The sequence below is a fragment of the Narcine bancroftii genome, chromosome 4 (genome assembly GCF_036971445.1).
Source record: "Narcine bancroftii isolate sNarBan1 chromosome 4, sNarBan1.hap1, whole genome shotgun sequence".
Lineage (NCBI taxonomy): Eukaryota > Metazoa > Chordata > Chondrichthyes > Torpediniformes > Narcinidae > Narcine > Narcine bancroftii.
This window is the reverse complement of record NC_091472.1, coordinates 232753529-232771442: the sequence shown is the minus strand read 5'-3', so window position 1 is coordinate 232771442 and position 17914 is coordinate 232753529. Positions and strand designations below refer to the sequence as shown.

Sequence of the window (17914 nt, the reverse complement as noted above, 5' to 3'; positions counted from 1 at the left end):
CACAAGGCAAGAGTTTTTTGAGTGACCTTTCCTGGGTAGAGTGAGGCTTAATGGACGTTTCAGTAGGCCTTTTCACACTGTCATGTAAAATGGGGATTTCCCCAGGCCACCCTCTCCGTAAAGTCTGAATCGGCAAATGGCCAAGCAGGGGAAGCGCTTGTGTGCTGTGTCACTAATCAAGGAGAAGTAGAATATGGGAGAGATGTTTGGGCATTAGGATTGTGGATTGAATTACTCAATTTATTTAAGCATATAGGCATTAATTTATTGATTTTTGGAAAAGCCTCATTCACCATTACTGTGCAATCCGACTTCCGGTGAGTGCATAATGCGTTACTCACTACACCATTACTGGGGTGGAAACCCTCCCCCTCCTAGATTGCCAGGAAAGGCAAATTGCAGGGAATTTGGACTGTGGTGTGAAAGGCCCAAGAGGTCCTGCTTTCCTGGGAATTTCACCTGGGTCCAAGTAGGGTCACTGCTCGCCTGCGGTGTGAAAAGGCCTAGTAGAAATCTGGACGACCTTTTCACCAAATAATGTTCCTTACAGCAAAGCATGGTGTTGTTTATTATACAACCTTCTCTAATATTAGAATTGCCCTATCTGAAGATAGTTCTCACTTGCTTCTTTTGGACAAATGCATCGTAAATCCTTTTGGTAGTGAACTGCATGGATGGTGATGATACATTATCAATAATACCAAAGCAGAACAACAAGCTTTCAATACCTTAAGACTTGGACCATGCTTGTGTTCTGGGATGAACCCAGGACTATTACTGAGGGAGAGACTTGGCTTATTGCCTTTATTAGGGATTCCAGGGAGTGGAGTCACTGAGGGAAGGCAGGCCAGCCATACCTATGAACCAAACATATACACAGTGCCAGTAACCAAGTAACAGTTTACAGTGGTGGATCACCACATTCACCTCTTTTAAAAGAAAAGTCCCAGTAGGGAGAGAGGGGTGAGGTGGGGAGGGGGGGGAGGAGTCCAGTGTCCATCACAAGTTCAGCCAATCTGGTGGTCTTCTGTTCCTTGTGAACCGTCGTGGTTCCAGCTGTGGCACATCTGCTGGTTCCTGTTTGGGTTGGAGTATGTCGGCAGTTGGTGTACCCTGGGGCAAGCACAGGTTGCTGGAGTCAGGGTGGAGTGATGGGGATCGGTCGTGGTAGTCATAGTAGCTGGTGCCCGAGTTGGGGTAGGATGTCCAGGTGTGGAAGGGGGTCAATGGGTGAGGGGGAGTGTGTATTGGAGGGGAGGGGGCGTGTATCGGAGGGGAGGGGGAGCGTGTATCGGAGGGGAGGGGGAGCGTGTATCAGAGGGGAGGGGGAGCGTGTATCAGAGGGGAGGGGGAGCGTGTTTCGGAGGGGAGGGGAGCGTGTATCGGAGGGGAGGGGGAGCGTGTATCGGAGGGGAGGGGGAGCGTGTTTCGGAGGGGAGGGATAGGAGGAGCGTGTATCGGAGGGGAGTGGAGGGAGCGTGTATCAGAGGGGAGGGGAGAGTGTATCGGAGGGGAGGGAGCGTGTATCGGAGGGGAGTGGGTCAGTCTCATATATGCCTCCTGAGCAGGACTGGGCCCAGGGACAACAGCCAGAATGGTAGTGTTGCCCGCAAAGCTGATTTCCTGGGGAAAGAAAATAGTCTTTCGTGATGCATGGTGTTGGTGGCAGTACACAGGAGGGATTTAATTGCTTGGAAAGCATCGGGGAGGACTTCCTGCCACTGGGAGACAGGTAGGCCCCTGGACTTTAATGCTGAAGGTCTGCCTTCCATACCGTAGCATTCTCCCGCTCCACCTGCCATTCCCCTGGTGGGGTTATAGCTCGTAGTTCTACTGGTGGTTATTCCTCGCGCCAACAGGTGCTGTCGCATCTCGTCGCTCATAAAAGAGGGCCCTCAATCACTGCGGATGTAGCTCGGGTACCTGAATAGGGCGAAGATACTGTGTAGTGCCTTTTTAACAGTGGTTGTGGCCATATCTGGATAAGGGATGGCGAAGGGGAAACGGGAGAACTCATCAACAATGTTGAGGAAGTATAGGTTCCAATTGGATGAGGGCAGGGCTCCTTGAAATCCATGCTCAGACACTTAAAGGGTTGAATAGTCTTGATCAGATGTGACTTGTCGGGCCTGTAGAATCGTAGTTTGCATTTGGTGCAAACCAGTAGATTTTAGTCAGGGTCCAGACATCGTTGATGGAGTAGGGGAGGTTTTTGGCCTTGACAAAATGAAAAAGTCAAGTGACCCCAGAGTGGCAGAGGTCATCGTGGAGGGATTGGAGCCGCTCAGACTTGAGTTGGCACACGTCCCCCAGGGACAGGGCATCGGGGCTCATTGAGCTTCCCAGACTGGCATAGGATGTTGTAATTATAGGTGGAGAGTTCTATCCTCCAACTCAGGATTTTATCGTTTTTGATTTTACCCTGCTGTTTGTTGTGGAACATGAATGCGACTGAATGTTGGTCAGCCAATAGGGTAAATTGCTTACTGGCCAAGTAGTGCCTCTAGTGGCACACTGCCCTAACAATCGCCTGGGCCTCCTTCTCAATGGCAGAGTATCGGACCTCAGAGCCATGGAGGGTGTGGGAGAAGAATTCTACCAGTCTGCCCGCTTGGTTGAGATTGGCCGCTATGGCGAAATCGGAGGCATTACTCTCCATCTGGAAGGGGGTGGACTCGTCCATGGCATGCATCGTGGCTTTGGCGATGTCCCCTTTGATGGGGGTGAAGGCCACCTGAGTTTCCGCTGTGAGTGGGAAGGATATGGCTTTCACCAGGGGTCGGGCGTAATTGGGAACCTAATGTGTGTAATAAGAGAAAAACCCAAGGCACCTCTAGAGCCTTGAGGCTGTGAGGCAGAGGGAGTTCCATCAGGGGTTGCATGCAGTCAGATTCTAACCCAATGATGACACCCGTGTTCCACAACGCAACCGAGAATGGCCAGGTTTGATGTGCGGTACACGCACTTTGCACTTTTGTAAGTGAGGGTGAGTGCCTTGTCCGACTGGAGGAACTTCTCCAGGTTTGTGTCATGCTCCTCATGTCATGGCTACAAATGGTCACGTTATCCAAGTATGGGAACGTGGCCACAAGCCCGTGCTGGTCGACCATCTGGTCCATTTCCCATTTGAAAATGGAGACTCCATTGATGACCCTGAAAGAGACCCTTAGGAAGTGGTAGAGGTGACCTTCTGCCTCGAATGCAGTATTCTGACGGTCCTCTGGGTGGATAGGGAGTTGGCGATACGCTGATTTTAGATCAATGGTAGAGAACAATTGGTATTGGGCGATCAGATTTACCATATTGGCTATGTGGATAAGGGGGTACACATCCAGTTGCATGAACTGGTTTATGGTTTGACTGTAGCCAACCACCATGTGGTTTTTCCCCTTTCTTGACCACCACGACCTGGGCCCTCCAGGGGCTTGTGCTCAGTTCTATGATCCCCAGCCAGAAGCCATTAGACCTCTGACTTGATAAATATCCTGTCCCCTGTGCAGTATTTCCTGCTCTTGGCTTGCAATCAGTGGTGAGGTTAGCAGAAAGGGGTGGGGGATACCTGGAGGGTGGAGAGGCTGCATGTTGGACACTGGGTAGGACGCAGTGTGCCCATTGATCACATGTGGAGGGGATGGTGGGCGGTTTAAAAATTGGTGGTTGTGGACAGTGAGAAGAGGATGAGGCCCATTGAATTCTAAAGTGATGCTCTTGAGGTGGCAATGGAAGTCCAGCCTTAGGATTACCAGCATGCAGAGCTGGGGCATGACCAACAGTTTAAAATTGTCATAAGTAGTGCCCCGTACAGCTAGTGATACTGTGCAGTAGCCCAGAGTCTTGGCCATCTGTGACCTAGATGCCAGCGATATCTTGCAACTTGAATGACTCACCACGAGTGAACAGTCCCGGGTGCACAAAACTCTCAGTGCTGTCGCTGTTGAACAGGCAGGTGATGGGGTGTCCATTTACTTCAACCTCCATCATTGAACGAGCGAGCTGGTGAGAGCTGTGCTGGTCGAGTGTAATGGAAACCAGTACCTGGTTGTAGTTGGAATTGTTGTAAGATGGCACCGGCAGCCCAGGCTGGGAAGAAAGTGGCTTCCCCAGTGTGCATGCTGTGATATTGTTTGGGGGATGGAAGCGATGGTGGAAGTGACGTCAGTCAAGATGGCTGCCCCCACTGTCCACATGTAGCGCTGCTCGGGAGGGAAGGTCTGGACTTGCATACTTTAGCGTAGTGCCCTTTCTTCCTGCACCCTGAGCACATCGGTTCCTTGGCTGGGCTGTTCCGGGGGTGTTTTGGTTGGCCGCATTAGTAGCATTTCGGGGTCTCAGCAGCAGTGGCAGTGGTGAAGTTCGGACACCACTGTGCAACAGTGGAATGGGACCCCGTGTCCCAAGATGGTGGCGCCCACGATCCCCATGAGGCAGCTGCGTTGTCAGATGCGAAAGAGTCCGAGTCATGGAGGGCTACATACAGCGTTTTGGCAACCTCAGCAATTATTTCCAAGGTTGGTTCATCAAAGTCCAGTAACCGCTGTCGGATATAGTCTGAGTGGATGCCCATTACACAGGCATCCCTGATGAGCTCAACTGTATAGACTTTGGTGGTTACGTCTTTATAGTAGCAGGCCCTCTCGAGTTTGTGCAGGGCCCTGATATATTCTTCGAGGGGCTCGCTGGGCTGCTGCTTGCACGTGGCGAGGAAGTGCGTGGAGTAGCCGTGTTAGTCTTGGGGCTGTACCTGCTTTGGAGTTTGTTCATGGCCTCGTCGAACCTCATGCATCTCTGATGAAAGTGCTGGCCTGATGGTCGACCCTCGCTCGCAGCAAGCATAATTTGCATCGTTGGTACTCACGACTTGAGCGCTGGCATGCAGGAAGTCATTGAAGCAGATAAGCCAGAGCTCGAATTGGTCTGGAGCATCAGGTGTTTGCGAATCTACATCTAGTTTGTCCGGCTTTTGTAGCTTGTCCATTGCAAAATTTTTATGGTATTAAAATTGATACACTATCAATACTACCAAAAGGCTTGGACCATGCTCCTGTTCTGGCCCGATCCCAGGACTTGTACAAGGGAGGGACTTGGCTTACTGCTTTTATTAGGGGATTCCAGGGGGTGGAGTCACTAAATGAAGGCGGGCCAAACATATCTATGAACCAAGCATATATACAGTGCCAGGAACCAAGTAACAGTATACAGTGGTGGATCACCACAGGTGGTTTTCTGTGACTGACCTTCTCTCCCCCATAACATCTGTTGATTGCGCTCATTTTAAAGCCCTTTGGTATGAGATTCTATAGTTTTTCACGTCAAATTTAAGTACTTCAGATCTGGCATCTTTTGCCAACTTGACAATAGCTACTCAATTCTTCATGTCTGTAAACCCACACTGTGGACATAATTTCCTCCATACCTTGTTGCCTTGGTTAACTTACTTTAAGAACACTGAAGGCTATGACTAATGATGTTGTACTCCTTCCAAATTTCCAGAACGCCTTTTTGCCTTTGCAATGAAATAAAATGACTTACCTCCTTGTGGACCACAGCTCAGAGACCTTGAAGGTAGTTGTAAGAGGCAGGTCCATGGGTTGTAGCGACAAGAATGGTGTAAGAGAGTACAGAAGGGACCAAGATAATTGTCAACACAGTTATTTGTGACACATTATTCAGAGAAGGAGAGAAATTATGTGATATAATTTTGTCATCTTTTTCTTTTATTGCCACACCACTGGAGGATTGGTTGTTGGACATCCCTTCAGAGCCCTCATATTTTCTGTGTTGGACTAAGGGAAACAAATGCTTGCAGTCACCTTCTACATTCTCTCCAAGGAGAAGGGTAGGTGACATTTGACTGGAATGAAGTGAAGAGCAGTTTTCTCATGCTTTGAATGAGCAGATGTGAGGGCATTCTCTTCCAAAATAGTCCTGACCTATCTCCATGTTTAGGAGAGTGGCCTCCATGATTTGTCTCAGCTCCTGTTGCAGATTTTCTACTGCACTGGCAGCTGTGTTTGCCATCTCATGTGTGGTAAATACGGTGCAGGTTTGCATGCTTCTTCAATGTGCTGGCACCTTCGGAAGATCCATCAATCTCCTCATGTTCTCTCAACTCTTGATTTAACAACCTCACTTTTCTTGGATCACTATCAAACTTGGGAGCACATGCCATTGATTCTAAACTTCAAACCAGATGTTTAATCTTTTATTCATATTTTGTATGATTACAGATCTGCCCTTTGTGATGCATTTCCATGGGTAGCTCCACAGGGACACGAGTTTTATTTTGTCCAGGTGGTTGAGGATTATTGATTTAATGAATGGTGAAGTCCAGTAAATATTCATCTTTTTCCACTTCAATTACTTACGGAATATTTAGCTTGGTAATTAATGCAAGTGTGTTTCTTAGACCTGCTGGCATGTTTTGATGCCATCTTGAAGGTTTAACAAAAAACATTTCACTGAATCATTGCTATCTCCATGAAAGTGCATTTTGAACATAGGTGTATGCTTTATGTTGTAACAAAAAAATAGTTTTGTAAATCAGTGACATTTGTAAATTGAGTAATTAATGTATATGACAAGCATCATCACACAATAAGAAATTTTGCATCTCAATGGAGTCGCTGCCATATTGACCATAAATTGTTGGTATAATTTTGCATCTCGTCATTCTTTCTTGATTCTGTCCCATCCAGGATATCCGTCATAAGATAAGATCTTGCTAGGACCATTTGATGGATGGTTAGTGTCAGCTTTGTTGCAAATCTGGAGGTGTGGTTTGTGAAGACTAATATATCTATCAAGCTTCACAAATCTAACTATTTTTCTCCTCTGGTATGAATGATTCTAGTGGCTGGTCAGGCATCAACTTAATTTAGAGATTCAGCTGCGTGCTGACAGAATGAATCAGTAAGCTAAAGCAGTCATTCTCAATTTGGGCCATACACCAGCCCCTCCCCCCCCCACCCAACTGCGGGCCGCAGCACATTTAAGGGAGGCCACGGACTGAACATAAAATATTTTAAATGATTTTTATGTAGTTGGTAGAGAGAGAAGAATGGAAGAAACCAACTCAATGACAGCTTCACAGGGAAGGGACCCATAAACTTCGAGCAGAACCTAGGGGGGAGCCATAGCCAAAATAATATTGAGAATGGGTTGATTTGGTTGTCCTTTGGTCCTCTGCCTCATTCTGTAAGCAGATGGATAAATTTCTAAATTAGGTTGCCCCACCTCCTGTTTCCAGTCCCTATTTTTCATTCATACTCAAGAAACTCTTAGTTTCATCATGAATATACATCAGTCTTTAGTATTGGTAGAATTCTGTGCTAAAGAACTTAAGATTCGCAATAAGGTGGAAAATGCTGGTTACACCCAGCAGCTGCTTTAGATAAAGAGATAGAATTAATATTTCAGGTTTGAAACCCTTTGTCAGATTTATAATTTTCCTTCTTAAATTGACAATTAATTTCTCAACCCTTGTAATGTTATTCATTAATAAATGCAGAACCACCCGCCTACAAAGATGAGCCGAGGCATGGAGAATTTTGTGATGTTGAGTTCGTTTATTGCCATCCGATTGTGTAGATACAGCCTGATGAAACAACGTTCTCCAGTCCTCAGTGAAAAACATGCAAATGCACATTCTGACATTACATACATATATCAGTTATTCAGTTGCTCAGCATTCTCACCGCCCGTAGGAAGAAGCTGTTTCTCAACCTGGTGGTTCTGGCTCTGATACTCCTTTATCTCTTTCGCGGTGAGAGTAGTTAAAAGATGCTGTGTGCAGGGAGGAAAGGATCTTCAGTGATTTTGCTTGCCCTCTTCAAACAATGATCCTGAAAGATCACATCGATGGGTGGGGGGGGGTGGAGGGGGGAGGAGGGAGACTCCAGTGATCCTCTCTGCTGCTTTTATGGTCCTGTGAATTGACCACTTTTCTGCAGCAATCATACCACACTGATGCAGTCGGCCGGGACACTCTCGATAGAGCTCCTGAAAAAGTTGACAGAATTGTGGCCAGTTGCCTTGTTTGCTTCAGTCTTCTCAGGAAGTGCAGTTGTTGTTGCGCCTGCCTGACAAGTGAGGTGATGCTGTGTGACCAGGTTTTCTTTATTTTTTTTCTTTTTCAATCTTTTTATTAATATTTCATAATCTTCTTTGGCTTGGCTTCGCGGACGAAGATTTATGGAGGGGGTAAAAAGTCCACGTCAGCTGCAGGCTCGTTTGTGGCTGACAAGTCCGATGCGGGACAGGCAGACACGATTGCAGCGGTTGCAGGGGAAAATTGGTTGGTTGGGGTTGGGTGTTGGGTTTTTCCTCCTTTGCCTTTTGTCAGTGAGGTGGGCTCTGCGGTCTTCATAATAAGAAGAATAGAAATAACAGAATTAAAATGGTCTGTCCAAGTCTATATAGTATAGGTATATATAAATTCCAAAGAGTGAAAATATGACACATTAGAAATAATTCTCCTAACAAAGAAAACAGATAAGAAAATAATTATAATATATATAAAAACCCTGTAGTGATGTATTATACTGACTGCTTGCTATTGATTGTGACTGTAGATTGGCTCCACCCTACTGGTATAACAGATGGTGCAACTTATCCCACTGGTCAGTAGAGGTGGCTTCTTCTGTTAATAAAAGCCTATAGTATGATACAAGACTGGTTCTTGCTTATGGCATATCAATTTTATTAACAGAAGAAAATTATGGATACTTCCCTGAAACCTGGAAGACTCAAAATAGATCAGGATGCCACCCAAGCCGGAGAAAATTTCCACCTCTGGCTTCAGCGTTTTGAAGCGTACATGTGAAAGAACAATGTTGTACAAGACGCTGAGAAAATGGACCATTTCATGGCTCTCCTTGGAGACGTCCCCTACTCCGTGGTCAGAGAGGTAGCTGGCTATCAGAACGCCCTGTTTGCAGGACACCAGCTTCACGTTCAGAAGCAACAAGCAGGTGAAAGTGTAGATATTTTTGCGCTCGCCCTAAAATGGCTATCCAGGGACTGTGCCTGTGCTGCCGTCACAGATGAAGCCCACCGTGAGTTCCTGATGTTAGACGCGTTCAAAAGCGGTCTGGAATCAGGATACGTTAGATAGCATCTACTGGAGAGTCCGGGTTGACCTTTAATGTGGCTCTGCAACAAGCGAAGATGCTTCTAACTGCGCTACAAGGGGCGAAGGTATTCGAGCAAGGGAGAAGTGCTGATGCGGCACCCCTCAGACCGACCCATAGTGAAGATTCCATAGGACCATAGGAAGTAGGAACAGGAGTAGGCCAAAAATGGCCCATTGAGCCTGCTCCGCCATTCAATACGATCATGGCTGATCTAATTTATGACCTAACTCCACCTACCTGCCTTCTCCACATATCCCCTAATTCCTCTATCATGTAAAAATTTATCTAACCGAATTTTAAATATGTTTAATGAAGCAGCCTCAACCACTTCCCTGGTTAGAGAATTCCAAACATTCACTACTCTCTGGGAAAAACTATTTTTCCTCATCTCTGTCCTAAATCTACTCCCCCGAATCTTGAGACTGTGTCCTCTCGTTTTAGTTTCCGCGGCCAGCTCAAAAAACCTTCCTACATCTATCCTATCCATACCCTTCATAATCCTATATGTTTCTATAAGATCTCCTCTCATTCTTCTGAACTCGAGCGAATACAATCCTAGACGATTTAATCTTTCATCATAAGTCAACCCCTTCATCCCAGGGATCAACCTAGTAAACCTCCTCTGGACCGTCTCCAAAGCCAGTATATCCTTCCTCAAATATGGAGACCAGAACTGGACACAGTACTCCAGGTGCGGTCTCACCAGTACCTTATACAGTTGCAACATTACCTCCCTACTCCTGAATTCAATTCCTCTAGCGATGAAGGCCAACATTCCATTTGCCTTCTTAATAACCTGCTGCACCTGCAACCGAACTTTTTGCGATTCATGCACAAGCACTCCCAAGTCCCTCTGCACAACAGCATGCTGTAGTTTTTCACCCTTTAAATAATATTCATCTCTTTTATTTTTCTTGTCAAAGTGGATAACCTCACACTTACTAACATTGTATTCCATCTGCCAGACCTTTGCCCACTCATCCAGCTTAACTGTATCCCTCTGCAGACTCTCCACATCCTCATTACAATTTGCTCTTCCACTCAATTTGGTGTCATCTGCAAACTTGGCTACACCACTTTTTGTCCCCTCCTCCAAGTCATCAATGTAAATGATGAACAGTTGTGGGCCTAACACCGACCCCTGTGGCACCCCACTTACCACTCTCTGCCAACCTGAAAAACTCCCACTTATCCCAACTCTCTGCCTCCTGTCAGACAAACATTTTTCAATCCAGGCCAGTATACTTCCCCAGACTCCACTTTCCTGTAACTTACTGATAAGGCTCTTGTGCGGCACCTTATCAAATGCTTTCTGGAAATCCAAATATACAACATCAACTTGTTCCCCTCTATCCACCGCACCCATTATATCCTCAAAGAATCCTAACAAGTTTGTCAAACAAGATCTTCCCTTTCTAAAACCATGCTGCGTCTGCCTGATTGAACCCTTACGTTGCAAAAGTTTCACTATTTCATCTTTAATGACGGCTTCAAGCATTTTTACAACTACAGACGTCAAGCTAATTGGCCAATAATTTCCAGTCTTCTGCCTACATCCCTTCTTAAAAAGTGGCGTGACATTTGCTGTCTTCCAATCTGCCAGGACCTGCCCAGAATCCAAGGAATTTTGGTATATGACCACCAATGCATCAACTATAACTTCTGCCATTTCCTTCAGAACCCTTGGATGCATATCATCAGGACCAGGTGATTTGTCTGGCTTTAGTCCCATTAGTTTCTCTATCACTACTTCCTTTGTAACAACTATTTTATCAAGGCCCTTCCCAACATTCGCATCCTTAACTCCGCACTTGGGCATGCTAGACGTGTCTTCCACCGTGAAGACTGACACAAAATATTTGTTCAATGCCTCGGCCATTTCCTCATTTTTTTGCTACCAGTTTTCCTTTCTCATCCTCCAAGGGTCCTATGTTAACTCTGGCCACCCTCTTCCGTTTTATATATTTATAAAATTTTTTGCTTTCCGTTTTTATATTTTGTGCCAATTTACTTTCATAATCCTTTTTCCCATTTCTTATTACCCGCTTTGTAACCCCTTGTTGTCTCTTAAAGTTATCCCAATCTTCCAGTTTCCCACTGCTCTTTGCAGCTTTGTACATCTGCGCCTTCAATTTTATACTCTCCTTTATTTCCTTTGTAAACAATGGTTGATTTTCCCTCCCTTGCTGCCCTTTTTCCTGACCGGAATATATTTTTGTTGAGCATTACAAAATATTTCTTTGAAAATCTTCCACTGTTCCTCAACTGTTTCATCAATTAGCCTGTGCTCCCAGTCCACTCTGCCCAATTCCTCCCTCATCCTATGGTAGTCACCCCTGTTTAAGCATAATATATTAGTTTTAGATCTAACTATTTCCCCCTTCCATCTGAATGAGAAATTCAATCATACTATGATCGCTATTTCCCAGATGGTCTCTGACTATTACATCATTTACTCTACCTATCTCATTGTACAACACTAGATCCAGGAGAGCATTTTCTCTTGTAGGTTCCTTAACATGCTGCTCAAGAAAGCTATCGCGGATGCATTCTATGAAGTCCTCTTCCAGACTCCCACGACCAACTTGATTTTCCCAATCTACGTGGAAGTTAAAGTCCCCCATGACGATTGCCGTATCATTATTACATGCCTCACTTATCTCTCTATTTATTTCCTGTGCCACTAAACTATTGTTATTTGGTGGGCGATAGATAACACCCACCAATAATTTTTTCCCTTTGTTATTCTTTATCTCTGCCCAAATGGACTCAACATTATGCTCTTCAGATCTTATATCATCCTTCACTACTGCCTGGAGCTCATCTTTGATTAAGAATGCAACTCCACCTCCCTTACCAATCCTGTCTATCTCTTTGCACCACCTGATACCCTTGAAAGTTTAATTCCCATTTAGGGTCACCTTGTAACCATGTTTTCGTGATGGCTACCAAATCATAGGCATGGGTACCGATTTGCGCCTCAAGTTCACTAACATTATTTCTAATACTGCGGGCATTCAGATAAAGTGCCCTTATGCTCTTTGTCCTTTTAATATCTAGTGACTTCTGTAACCTTTTGATTTTTCTGCTCACTATTTTTCTTTGTAATTTTCTTAACACTATCATTGACCCGAAAACTCACTGCACCATCTGATTTTTTACTTTCTCCTCCCAACATTACTTTTCCTATTTTACTTTCCCTGGCCATTACTTTATCTTCCCTACCCTTTTCCCTATCACTCTGGTTCCCATACCCCAGCCAAATTAGTTTAAACCTTGCCCCACTGCTGTACCAAACATACTTGCTAAAATGTTGACACCTTTTGGATTTAGGTGCAAACCGTCCCTCTTGTAAAGATCATGCCTTCCCCAAAAGAGATCCCAAAGCCAAATCCTTGCCTTGTACACCAGCACCTCAGCCACACGTTCATTTTCCTTATCCTTACATTCTTTTCATCACTTGCATTTGGAACAGGTAGTAATCCCGAGATCACCACCCTAGCATTCCTGTCTTTCAGCTTTCGTCCCAGCTCACTGTAATCCCTTTTCATTACCTCCTCTCTTTTCTTGTCAATGTCATTTGTACCCACATGTACCAAGACATCAGGCTGCTCTCCCTCTCCTCTCAGAATATTTTGGACCCGATTTGTGATATCTCGTACCCTTGCACCAGGGAGGCAGCACACGGTGTGGGTATACTTATCTGGCTCACAGAACCTCCTGTCTGTACCCCTGACAATGGAGTCCCCAATAACTACTGCATTTCTCCTTTTCCTTTTCTTTTGCACCACTCTGCCAGGCTCATTGCCATTGACCTGGTGCCCATGGCCATCTTCTGTCCAGTCATCTCCCTCAACAGAATGCAACACAACATAACTGTTGCTGAGTGGGATAGTCACTGGTGTGCTCTCCGTTTTTCTCGCTTTTTTCTTTCCCCTCCTGACGGTTTCTCACTTACCTGACACGGGTTCTGGAGTATTTATCGCCCTGAAAGTTGAGTCGATTAACTCCTCACTCTCCCTTACAAGCTGCAGGTCATCAATCTGCAACTCCATATCCCCAATTCGTTCCCTTAGTAACTGCATCTCGGTACACCTGGTGCAGATGTGGCCATTTGGGAGGGTGGAGGTCATCCATTGTTCCCACATCTGACACCCAGTAGAGACCACTAACCCTATTGGCATGACTCTGAATACGAAGGCAAATAACTCAGCTTACCTTTGCCTGCTCCCTCCCCTTTCACTCCTTTTATTGGCCCCTTGACCAATTAACCCTGTCACTTTCAGCAAGCTCCTCCTCCTCTGACTCAGAGCCCGACTCTCTCCACGCTCCTCCTCTGACTCACAGCCCGACTCTCTCCAAGCTCCTCCTCCGACTCCCAGCCGAACCAAGTAACTACTGAGCACTCCGAAACCATGGCACAAAAGAGAGATAGAAAGGTTAGTGGATACCTATAAGTTGCAGGCCACTTTTCCTTATCTGGACAATGTTACCATCCGTGGCAAAGACACGAATGATCATGATCAGAATTTACAACAGTTCCTCCAAGTAGCCAAAACCTTGCGTTTAACCCTGAATAATGACAAATGTGTGTACTGCACGAAAAGCCTGTCAATATTAGGCTACATAGTAAGTAAAGGAGAAATCAGTCTGGATCCAGAGAGAATGCGACAACTCATGGAGCTGCCCCCTCCAACAACGCAAAAGGCCCTCAAGCGTTGTTTAGGGTTTTTCTCCTATTACGCTCAGTGGGTGCCAAACTACGGTGACAAAGCACGCCCTCTTTTTAAAACCGTCAATTTTCCTTTGAATAATGAGGCCCTCCAAGCCTTTGAAAACATTAAACAGGATATTGCCAGGGCCTCCATGTCTGCAATTGATGAGGATTTACCTTTTCAAGTGGAATCGGATGCATCTGATTTTGCTCGAGCTGCCACACTAAATCAAGCTGGCAAACCTGTAGCTTTCTTTTCTCGCACATTATGTGGGCCCGAATTAAAACACTCGTCCATTGAAAAGGAAGCGTGCTATTATAGAAGCCATCCGCTACTGGAGACACTTCTTAGCTGGCAGAAAGTTCACTTTGTTAACTGTCCAGAAATCTGTTGCCTTCATGTTCAACACTAAATTGAAGAGCAATATTAAAAATGATAAGATTATGCGATGGCACATCGAACTTTCTACCTATGACTATGACAGGAAAATTCAATGATCCTTCTGATGCACTCTCTCGCGCAACTTGTGCGAGTGTGCAGCTAGACCGATTAAAATTTCTTCATGAAGAGCTGTGCCAGATTTTATCGTTATGTGAAATCTCTCAATTTACCCTATACGTTAGAGGATGTGAGAACCCTAATTGGACAATGCCTGTCTGTGCTGAATGGAAACCACATTATTACAAACCTTAACCTTCCTCATTGATCAAAGCTCCTAGACCCTTTGAACACCTCAGTGTAGATTTTAAAGGGCCACTGCCTTCAAATAATAGAAACGTTTACTTTCTTAGTGTTATTGATGAATTCTTTCATTTCCCTTTCGCTGTTCCTTGTACTGATGTTTCTACTGATTCTGTAATTAAATGTCTTGATTAAATTTTTAATATTTTTGGTTATCCAAATTTAATTCATAGCGACAGAGGTTCAGCCTTTATGAGCTCGGAGCTTTGGCAATATCTTCTTGACAGAAGCATTGCCACAAGTCACACTACCAGTGACAACCCTCGAGGGAATGGGCAAGTTGAACGCAGCAATGGTACAGTCTGGAAAGCTGTTACCTTGGCACTCAAATCTAAGGGTCTCCCCGCCAGCCGCTGGCAAGAAGTGTTACCTGAAGTTTCAAACTCTATCCATATCTTACTTTGCACGTCAACTAATGAAACGCCTCATCAGCGTTTGTTTTCTTTTCCCAGGAAGTTGAAGACTGGATCGACCTTGCCGGCCTGGCTTTTGACCTGGAAAAGTTTTACTGAGAAAACATGTTAGACAGAACAAGGTAGATCCATTAGTTGAGCGTGTACAACTGCTTCATGATAACCTGCAATATGCTCAAATTGCTTTTTCTGATGGGAGACAGGACGCTGTTTCCCTTAGGGATCTTGCTTCACCAGGGGTTCTGCCTGCAGCTTCTAACCTTTTTCCCACTACCACTAATCTTCCTTTGCCCTCCTCAGAACAGTATTTCTCTGTCCCTGACATTCAGTCTGTAACACACAGAGACTTACCCCAAATAACACCTGCTACCAATCACTTCTTATCTGCCGAAAAAGCAGCTTCTCCTGTTAGCTTACAGGAGTCCTCTCCAGTTGTTTTGCGTCAGTCTCAAGGCCACTTACTTACGATAACTTTTAATTGCTGCATTTCTCACATTTATTTTTCAAACCCTACTGCTGATTTTTTTCCCATCTTTGGTAGTGCTTTTAACCCTTTTGATTCCATTTTTATTATTACTTAAAATTGGTTAATTTTGAGGGGCGGGGTGAATGTAGTGATGTAATATATTATGCTGACTGGTAATGACTGTAGATTGGCTCCACCCCACTGGTATAACAGATGGTGTAACTTATCCCACTGGCCAGTAGAGGTGGCTTCTTCTGTTAATAAAAGCCTGTAGTATGATATAAGACTGGTCCTTGCTTATGGCATACCAAACCCCAACTAATTTACTAAAAAAAAATTAAAAAAAACAACTGAGAAGCCTATTCCTATGGTCTGTCAATAGTTTAAAACCTAGCTCCGTTCCACACCTACAGATAACAAAAACAGCAAGAATTATATTACGTCTGAAAGAGAAGAGTTAATTAATGGAATAACATCAGTTATATCCCATGAAAGTAATCAATAAATGGTTTCCATGTTTCTTCAAATTTTAGTAGTTGTATCTAAAGATGACTTCTGATTTTTGTTTCTAGATTTAAGAAAGACAATACATGAGAAAGCCATTGAAATAATGTAGGAAAATCAGAGTCTTTCCATTTAAGTAAAATGGCTCTTCTAGCTAATAGTGTAGAAAAAAATATAACTCGATATGCAGAAGTAGGTTAACAACCTACATCTGTAATTCCAAAAAGAGCATTTAAGGGGTTAAGTTGTAATTGAATAACCAGTATCATTTTTTTAAATATTTTATTTTTCATAAATACATTCATACAATCTTTAAACTTTTATACATATCAAATAATTATATGCAAAATTCCTCCCCCACCCCTTCTCCCCTCCTCCCCCCTGCCCCATAAATACCAAAATATAGCTTCACATACCATCAGGGCTCTCATTTTTTGTAATTCTTTTTTGAAGATATCACATCATTCCATACATCGAAGGGTCAAATAATTGGACCTCTACATAATCCAAGTACAGTCGCCATATCTTAATAAAGGTGACAAATTTATTCTTTAAATTGTAAGTAATTTTCCTCCATGGGTATACAACTCACATAACTCAGAGGCCCATCAACTAATAAGAAGGGGAGTGAGGGATTTCCAGGTGATTGCTATACACTGCTTGGCCACAGCCAGAGCTACCTTAACAAAACAAATGTGAAAATTGTCAGTTTGTAGCTCAGACCAGAATGGTCTTACCTTTACCCACGACCAGATAGAGTGTAAAAAGGTTCCAATTTTAATACCACATCTGAAACACATTTTGAATATTTCAGATTTTGATTTATGTCGTTTTTGTCATATATGGCTTTTACAAGTTGAAAAAGAAAATAGAAAGAAAAGAAGCCCCCAACTCACTCAATCCCTCAAAAACCCTCAGAAAAAAAAACCTTAGCCCCTCCCTCCCGAAAAAAAAACTGGAAAAACCCTGAGAAGAAATAAGAAAAAATGGAATGGAAAGGATTACATAAACCAACATGTTATAACATATCCAAATATGTAAATCTTATGTTTCAAATAATTTCTAAATATTGAATTTCAATATATCTAATATTCATCCTAATTAATCATATATCCATTATAAATCTTGCATCTCTTTCGTCATCCAATTTAAATTCCACGTTGAATCAATTCTCTAAAGTAAAATACAGCATCAGTATAATCAATATAACTCCATTCATGCATATATATAATAGTAGAACTTACCTCCCCCCCCACCCCGCCTTATTGGGACTAAGGAATATAGCACCACCCCCCCTCCCCCTATATGGGATGTGGCTCATTGCCACATATGAGCCCATGAACAGCAGCCGATGGACTCCAGCACCCTCCACCTCCCAGGTATTACTTCAGAACAGAGTCTCTAATTGTCCATTGTTTCATTCTAAATAATTCCTTCTCATTTACTTGGGCTATTAAAAGGCAAAGTTTCCATAAAATTTGATGCCTGTTTGTAATCCATAAAAGATTTATTTTTGTCATCCAGTAATACGATCTTCATCCACGCTGGATAACGTAATGTAAACTTGTATCCCTTTTCCCAAAGAGTTCTCTTAGCTTCATTAAACTGTCTCCTCTTTGCTAACAGCTGTGTAGTAATATCCGGGTAAAAGAAAACCTTCAAACCATGATATTCAAGTGGACTTCTCTTTATTCTTACTTTTTCTGCTGCTAAAGCTAGAATTTTTTCCTTGTCTTGATATTTTGAACATTTAATTATTCTAGAGCAAGATTTCTCATTTGATTGTGGTTGTGGTCTTATGGCTCTATGTGGATTTTCAATTTCAATTGGACCTTCAAATTGATTTACTCCAGAACCTTAGGTATCCATCCTTGGAGAAACTGCTTTTCTTCTTCCTCCAAGCCAAGAATCTTAATGTTGTTTCTCCTACTAAAATTTTCCATC

The 17914-nt window shown here is 43.8% G+C and overlaps 1 protein-coding gene across 2 annotated transcripts in view; it reads left to right on the top strand.

Annotated features, from left to right (window-relative positions):
• asb1 (ankyrin repeat and SOCS box containing 1) overlaps positions 1–15791 on the top strand; it is a 36831-nt gene extending 21040 nt beyond the window's left edge. Inside the window, exon 5 of one of the 2 annotated variants that reach the window (XR_011355364.1) lies at positions 15040–15790. Coding sequence is in view for 1 of the 2 variants with exons in the window: in XM_069930490.1 (XP_069786591.1) it covers positions 15040–15047 (8 nt within the window). In the remaining variant the exon portion in view is untranslated. Of the gene's footprint in view, positions 1–15039 lie in introns of both variants that reach the window. The other variant, XM_069930490.1, reaches the window with a different exon arrangement.
• Positions 15792–17914: the final 2123 nt, after the last annotated feature.